This window comes from Falco cherrug, chromosome 10, assembly GCF_023634085.1.
Source record: "Falco cherrug isolate bFalChe1 chromosome 10, bFalChe1.pri, whole genome shotgun sequence".
NCBI classification, from domain to species: domain Eukaryota; kingdom Metazoa; phylum Chordata; class Aves; order Falconiformes; family Falconidae; genus Falco; species Falco cherrug.
The window spans coordinates 34402639-34410130 of record NC_073706.1 but is presented as its reverse complement, the minus strand read 5'-3'; the positions used below and the strand labels follow the sequence as shown (position 1 = coordinate 34410130).

At 45.3% G+C, this 7492-nt stretch overlaps 1 protein-coding gene across 1 annotated transcript; it reads right to left on the bottom strand.

The window, feature by feature from the left end:
• Window positions 1–2267: 2267 nt before the first annotated feature.
• On the bottom strand, window positions 2268–7446 carry RPLP2 (ribosomal protein lateral stalk subunit P2). The gene is made up of 5 exons (XM_055722703.1): window positions 7309–7446; window positions 6747–6870; window positions 4917–4965; window positions 3135–3233; window positions 2268–2719 (listed from the first exon to the last, which is right to left on the bottom strand). Exons 2-5 carry the CDS (start codon window positions 6867–6869, stop codon window positions 2643–2645), a joined length of 348 nt encoding a protein of 115 aa, XP_055578678.1. The 5' UTR covers window position 6870; window positions 7309–7446; the 3' UTR covers window positions 2268–2642.
• Window positions 7447–7492: the final 46 nt, after the last annotated feature.

Below are 7492 nucleotides of genomic sequence, written 5' to 3'. Positions count from 1 at the left end.
CCCGTGTAACCTCCAGGCACAAGGCCATCCTTTCCTTTCTCTTCAATGCCTTTGAGCCTTTCTTTAAGAAGCCCAGAAAAATCTAGTTAAAATTGATTCTGCAAGGGGACAGACTTGGCCACCACTCCAAGTGTTTGCAGGCACTCATTTTCTTCGAGAGCATCATGGAATACAATGCATCCACCCCACCGCTGCCCTTGCCTTTGGAAATCATTGCTAAGTCTGAAAAGGCCTTGGTGACTCTTGAAAATTCAGAGGAGTGTCCACAGAGCAGGGATCCCAACTCCTTCCTAGCTGAAGCTCACTGAGATCAGAACAGAGCTGTGAACTCCATCCAGAGCACCAAACAGATCTGCAAGACTTCCAGGCACAACTGCTCATGTACAAAACCATCAGGTGACAACTGTTTTGTAAACAGGTGCGGGGGACAAAAGCTTAAAATACCTCAATTTTGCATTCAGAAGAAATGTTCACCATGCAGAGGTTTTAGCAAAGTCTGTAAAACGTGTGTGAAATCTTGGAGATCTCTGCCCTGACCTTCACAGGAATATCTATGGAGTGGTTATGCAGAATGCATTGGCTCCCTGTGGCAGTGTAAGGAACGCTGCAGTTTCAGTGCTTTCTCCAAGAGCTGACCCCCAAAGTTTCTTCTTCAAACAGTTCACCAAATGAGCTGTCCCCTTTTTCAAAGCAGATTGAGTGATGGGAGTTTTCATCAACATTATGAGCTTTCAGGAAGGAATTTAAAGGTGCTAAGAGGACACCCAGCACAGGATCGAGTCTGTAACTCAAGGTTAAACAGGTCATAGGGAAGAAAGAGAGAAAAGTAGGGGGGAGAAAGAAGTTACTCTAGATGTAGCTATAGCCCTCCCCTCATCGCAGCAGCCAGCAGCTGGCACCACAGGTTTCAGTCTCAGCCCACAGGTCTGGGCACAGCAGAACACAAATAGCTCAGCGCCACTGAAACGAATTCCTTTGTGCATAGAAAACCCTGCCGAGTGGCGTGACAGGGCAGTTCCTTCCTGTGAAAACACCGACTTTGCTTGGCAGCCCCAAAGCAAGGCAGTATTGCAGGGTGTAGGGGGGGGCAACCTCTCAGAAAAAAGCACACCCAACAACTCGTTTCCACTGATCTGAAATGAAGAAATTGGCAAGGAAAAAACCACAGGTATACCCACACCCCTCCCAGTGCCGAACCACGGCCATCACCAGGCTGACGGAGAACTAGAGCAAACCCAAGCAGTTTTCCTCACTGCCACAAAGGTCACCCTGCTAGGACTCGAGCCGAAGTAGATGAAAGGTATTGGCACCGTTACCCCCTGTAACCCTTCCTTGCAGCAGGCACAGAAGGGCACCAAGGGCTAGTTGCTTAAAATCCCAGCCATTTTGGGGTCTGAAGACCTGAATTTCAACAACCCTCTCCCTCGGCTGCTATCAAGTAATGGGCGTTTTCTCTGAGTACACCACAGGGAGATAAAATAGTTTTTCCTACTTGGATTTCACCCTCTCTCCTCTCAGAAGTACTTGCCATGCTTTGTCCAATGATTCATAACCAACACAGCTGTATCAGCTAATGCTTTTTTTTTTTACCCCCCCAAAAAAAAACTCCCAACGATGTTAGAAAAGCTTCACAGTATAGACTGCCCCAGCACACCTAGACCTCTTTCCAACACTACCTATGGAAACTTGGCATGGGAAGATCATCATGTGCTGCTTGTACATCACATGTACCTACTTATGGCAACAGCCAAAGACCACAGCAGACGTCAGGGTAAGGTGCCTGCCAGAACCATCTTCTAGCAGAGAACAATCAAGCAAAATTTAGTCTTCCCAAGCTGATAATTCCTCAGCACACTGGGGATCAATTTCAGTACTCAAAACATACCATTCCCCTCACAAAATAGTTTCTTTTTGTTCAGATCAAGGCGATTTGTGTCCTGATAATTCAGCTACACCCAGAACAGCTGTTCAGTATGAAGAGCACCTTTACAAGGTTCTCAGTGTCCCATGAGGAGCAGGATGCACTATTGGCTTTTTTGTTAGATTCTATGTTGTGCATATCAATGTAACATGAAATCCGAGCATAATCAAGCACTTTATTGTCGGTGTTGTCCCTAGACCTTGGGAATCTGACATAACAATGAAATCTGTGCTTTTAGGTATTTAAAAATAACTTATAACTAGCTCTGAAATTAGAATGTTTCTGGACAAATTCAGACCTGCTGTCTGTTCAGTTTGGCTTGTTTTGGAATTGATTAAACCGATCCTGAAAAATAAAATTCCTTTTATTGCTGAACTGATGGGGCTCTGAGTAATCAGGATGGCAAAACAGTACAGAGAAGGCAAAGTACAGTTAACATCAGGTAGATTCAGCTTCCACATACTGTTTAAGAAAGAGCAGTGTCCAAACAAGCAGCCAGGTCACACCAGCTTAGCCATTTCCTAAGCACTCAGAGAGAGCACAGTCCCACGGCTTGTCCTAAAATTCATGTACCTGGTTCAAACAGAGACAAAAATCAAAGCTTTGTCAGAGCTATTTTAAGAACAGCTGTCTGAATCCAACAGCATTTGTATGTATATAATAAAAGTAAGAAAAAAAAAATTTAAACAAAGGATTTTAATAATTTTTCTGTAACAAATAATTAATCAAATAGGCCGAATCCCATGTCATCGTCAGATTCTTCAGATTCCTCCTTCTTCTCTTCTTTCTTCTCCTCAGCTGCAGGGAAAAGAAAGACCAAGCCAATGGTCAGTATTTATACTTTCTGCATGACAGATTTTTGAGATGCAGGTTTTGGTGCCCTCAGCTCCCATATTATTGGTATTTCACCCTCCACGGTTCATCTCATTCCCTTTCAATACCTAACTACAAACACTGAAGGGATGCACACACTACTGCTGAAGGGATGTGCTTTACACAGTGAAGTCCATCTGATTCTCAGTTCTGAGCCAGCACAATCATAAGGTAGATAAAAGAGCAAATGTTTCTGATTTCCCAAAGGAAAAGCAACTGTTCCATTTTACACTTCAGTTATATAGTGAACTGCTGAAGCGGAAAGGCCGTGAAATTTGGACTCAGTTTAACACAGAAAACCAGTGCTGCCCTGTAAGGGTGCCTCTCCACTCATACTCACCAGCAGCAGGGGCAGCAGCTGCAGCAGGAGCAGCAGAGCCGCCTCCAGCAGACACTGCTACAGCTCCCCCGGCCGGCATGCTGGCAAGCTTTCCGTTGCCTGAATGGGACAGAAGAGGAAGTATTTAAGTGTTCATCGCAAGCACAGAGGTATGGTGAAAAAGAAGAGAAACTAAGAGTGCAGAAGAACGGGTACTATGTCTCATGGACTGAACTTGTCTCTATTAGCTGAAAGGAACAAGAGGCTGCGCTCATGATTAAGAAAGTATAAACTATTATTTGTAAAAAACCCTGAAGTTTAAGGCTTATGCTAAGAACGCTAGCAGCACATTGTTAGTAAGTTTTCTTCTGTACACGAATTCAACATTTTTTTCCAAAACTGTCATATAAAAATATGGCAAACATATCCAGTTTTACATATACAGAAAAATGGTGTTTTCTGAATGCAGCACTAAGAGCCCAGAAATCGATGATTTCAATATACCTCAAAAATAACACATAAGCAGCACTGGCTTTCCCCCCTCCCTCACCTTTTTTTTTAATGGTATAGAGAACTGTGAGGGCATGACTGTATCACACAGGACAGAAGGGGGTGAGGGGAGAGATGTACTTATGGCAAAGAGCACAGTATTTTAAACCAATTCTCCAGCACCCTATGAACCCTATTGCATCTCCTTTGAGGTTAACAAACTGATTTATGCTCATCTTTGGAAGGCTAGCTAGTTCTTTGGCATCTGCCTTTCACATACCAAGGCTCCCTGGGCATTCAGAGGTCACGTACACAGTACGTTTGCCTGTATTTCAGTTTCTGGGAATCAGTTTCTAAATAATTCCCTGTTACTTCAAGCTCTAATAAACTAGCCAAGTAAACAAACATGTTTCATATGCATGTCAGTATGTTCTAGGAAACAATTTATTTAAAGAAAAAGTATTACAGGACGAGATAGCCTAAGTGTGTTGTAAGCACATGTATAACAGCTCTCTTCGGCCTTCAGACCCCGTGGATAGAAATGTCCAGTTACTGCTCTCCTAACAGCAACGCCAGGCAAAGTCCCGGCAACCTTTAAGCAAACATATGCCTAAAAGTTCCCTTGTGCTTACACACTTGCAAAAAATACAGAAATTAATTAATCAGAAACCTTTGCACCACCTCAGCTCTGCTTTATTTCAGCCCTATGACCCAGTCAATTAATGTTAAAAGTTCCAACTTTAGTTAAGAGCCAGCGGGTAAGAGCACAAGTTCCTGCAGAAGTCAGCACTCAAAGAGTCCTATCTTGGAGAAAAGGAAAAGCCAGACTTGGGGAGCTCCAGGAGATGTGTACTGGAGAGACTTGTATTAATTGCAGAGGGTGTAGCTGTACCCTTAATGACACTTAATTTACATTTAACAGTCTGTTCTTCCTGTTTTACATAATCAGCCCATAGAAGTGGGTAAACACAAAGAAAAAAGTCTCCCAGAGAACCTGAAGGACCGCCAATTCTTTCTCCAATCAACATGTCCAGAAAACCACATCATGAGCAGACTACCAGTAAGCTCATACATGCTGAAGTTCTCCAGTTTAATGTTGTCCACAAGCAAAACCCAGCAGGTACTGGCACCAACCTGCAGGGAATGAGAATGGACCTGGATTTTGGTCACTTCAGCTAAGATCCAACATGGAAGTCCTCAACGACAAAGCTACACTGATGAATAATCACGGAGTTTGCACCAATTTATGCTCTTGGGTCTAAGTTACCAAAGTAGCAGAGGCAATTATCTGTGATGCTCAGAGACTGTACTTACCCTGAGCAATGACATCCTCGATGTTTTTTCCATTCAACTCACTAATAACCTGTGTAAATTAAGTTTAGAATGTTAATAGTTTTAAAACAGCATGAGTGTAAGCTAGATTTAAACAAGCACTGATTAACTGTCACGTGCAATGCCTCCATCCTGCTGCTTACACAGCCCCAGCATTGCTGGTTTCTCAATGGAAGGAAGAGGACATGGCAACAAAAACTTCAGCTAAGGCTTTTATACTTTTCTGTGAAAGGTTTTTCATGAAATCTGTTACAATAAATTCATAGTGAACCCAAGGACCCTGCAGAAAGCAAGCTACACAGATGTTGTGGAGCCAAGTAGGAAACCCCACTAATGGTCTGTTAGTCACTGAGGGACTGTTAACATATCTTGCTTAATACCCACTGGGAGGCTCTGAAGCACTGGGCCCTAGACCAAAAACCACAGGGTCCTGTTCCTAGCGTTACCAAATGTTACAGCCAAGCTGGCTATTGTATCCTTGCACTGGAACACAGAGTTCCAACTTCAGTTTTACTACCATCCTATAGCCAGGGACGAGGAAAGCAAAAAAATCCAAAAATTGCTAAAGCAACCAAGCACTTAAAAAAAAAAGTAACGCCATAGACCTCACCGGTGAGTCCCTGCTACCAGCAGTCAGTGCTGAACACTGTTTAACTGCCAAAGCCAAAGGACTTCAAACAAGGGCTTTTCAGCAGGAGGCACCTCCTGCTTAGTGTGCAATCTGCAAAACGTCATGCCTGTGTGCTTGCTTCGTCTGGATGGAAGGTGTTTTTAAGACTTCACTAGATTTACACTGGCATAAGATACAGCCAATGCAAACAGAAAAGGATTAATTAATCACAAGCAAAACACATTCCAGAGCAGCTTTCTGGATATTGGAGGACCAGAGAAAACAATTAATTTATAAAGGTATTAAACAAATGTAAACAAGCCAAAGCCCAAAGACCTGGTGCTTAAACAGGAGTACCACAAGTTCAAATCAACATCTCAAACCATAATAAGGGCGCTGTCAGCTCAGTGAACCCACTGTTTGGTCGGGCCTGTGGTAAAACACTGTCTCCAACTGGGAAAGTAACTCAGTTTTTCTCCCACCTCCCTGGAAACATTCTGATACAACTATGGGGCAGGTGATAAGATAGTTTCTTTAGTTTTTTTTTCCCCCATGACCATTTAAATCCACAAGGCTGAAAAGTATCACATCCCAAGTTTTAATTAAGACACTCCCTTCTTAAAAAACCTGTTTTTCAACACAACCATTTCAACATTAATTTCCAAATTTTTCCTACATATTATTATTGAATACCTTTAATGTCCACGTTATAACTTGTCTATGTTTCTTGGTGAAGGAACAAATGCTTCTTTGCAGTACACTAAATGACACTTTATTACTGAATATCAGGCCTTCAAAAGTACTAACTTTGAACTGATACTGACCAAAAGCCAAAATGCAACATGAAGTGCAAACTATACATTATGTCAGAACATAAATTATTTTCAATACATACTTATCTGTGGCCACCATCACATTGAAAATTATTAAACTGAACAGTCAGAAGTCAGCAACAACTGCCAGAGATCTTTGTGGAGGGCAGGTGTTAAATAAGGAAGCCAGACTTCTACAAAAGTGTTGTAAAAATAGTTCTGACTGGTTAAGCAGTGCTTTGGAAATCACACAGGTAATGCCTGCAAGCGCCTAAACAAAATAAGACTAGTCAACACAGAGGCAACCAAAGAAACACCGAACCAAGGAAACAGCTCCAATGTCTGCAGCTGCCCAGACCGTGGCCATCTGGAATTAAGAGGCAAAACCACCTTGTTCATGCGTTCATCGTCCGTCTCAATGCCGACACTGTCGAGGATCTTTTTCAAGTCCTTTGAGGTGGGAGACTCGTTGCCACCGAGAACCGCTAGGAGGTAAGCTGCGACGTAACGCATCCTGGAAAACAAGCGAGCCGGCTCTTGGTGCCAGGGACCCGGCCCCACGCCCGGAGCACCCTCACCCGCTCGCTGGGAACGCGGAGCCAGGCAAAGCTCCCCGCCGGCCCGGCGCCTGGCTCGGCTTATAGACAGAAGCCCACGGCGCGCCAGGCCGCGCACCGCCCCTGCCAGCCCCTCACACCGCAAAGCCGCTGTGGGCCCCAAGCCCGAGCAGCCGGCCGCCCCAGCCCAAGGCTGTCGGCACCCCGGTACCGCGGCATCCCCGCCAGCCCCGGCCCTGCGCAGGCCCAGGCCAGGAGAGCACATGGCCGCCATTTCCCACCCCCCGCCCTCCCGCGCTAAGTAGTCTCGCCCAAGCCGCGCTGGGGGCCGCGGGCTGGACCGGGAGCGACCATTCCCGCGGGGGAGGGGGGATAAGGTACCGGCGAGCGCTTACTTGGGAGGAGGCGGCGCGGGAGACAGACCCGGAACGTGCGTTCGCAATGGCAGCCCGGCGGCCAAAGGGAAGGGGTGGTGCCTCTGCAACACCTTCTTCCCGTCACACCTCAACAACGAAGGCTGCCATTGGGCCTGGCCGGCGGGGAGCTGCAGGCCAATGGGCAGCCGCGGGCCGTGCTGTC

Coding starts and splice junctions, on each gene's coding strand:
- RPLP2 (XM_055722703.1), bottom strand. CDS start 6,869: ATGCGTTACGTCGCAGCTTACCTCCTAGCGGTTCTCGGTGGCAACGAG. Junction 4,966..6,746: donor ACGATGAACGCATGAACAAG/GTGGTTTTGCCT, acceptor TAATTTACACAG/GTTATTAGTGAGTTGAATGG. Junction 2,720..3,134: donor AGCTGCTGCCCCTGCTGCTG/GTGAGTATGAGT, acceptor TTTTCCCTGCAG/CTGAGGAGAAGAAAGAAGAG.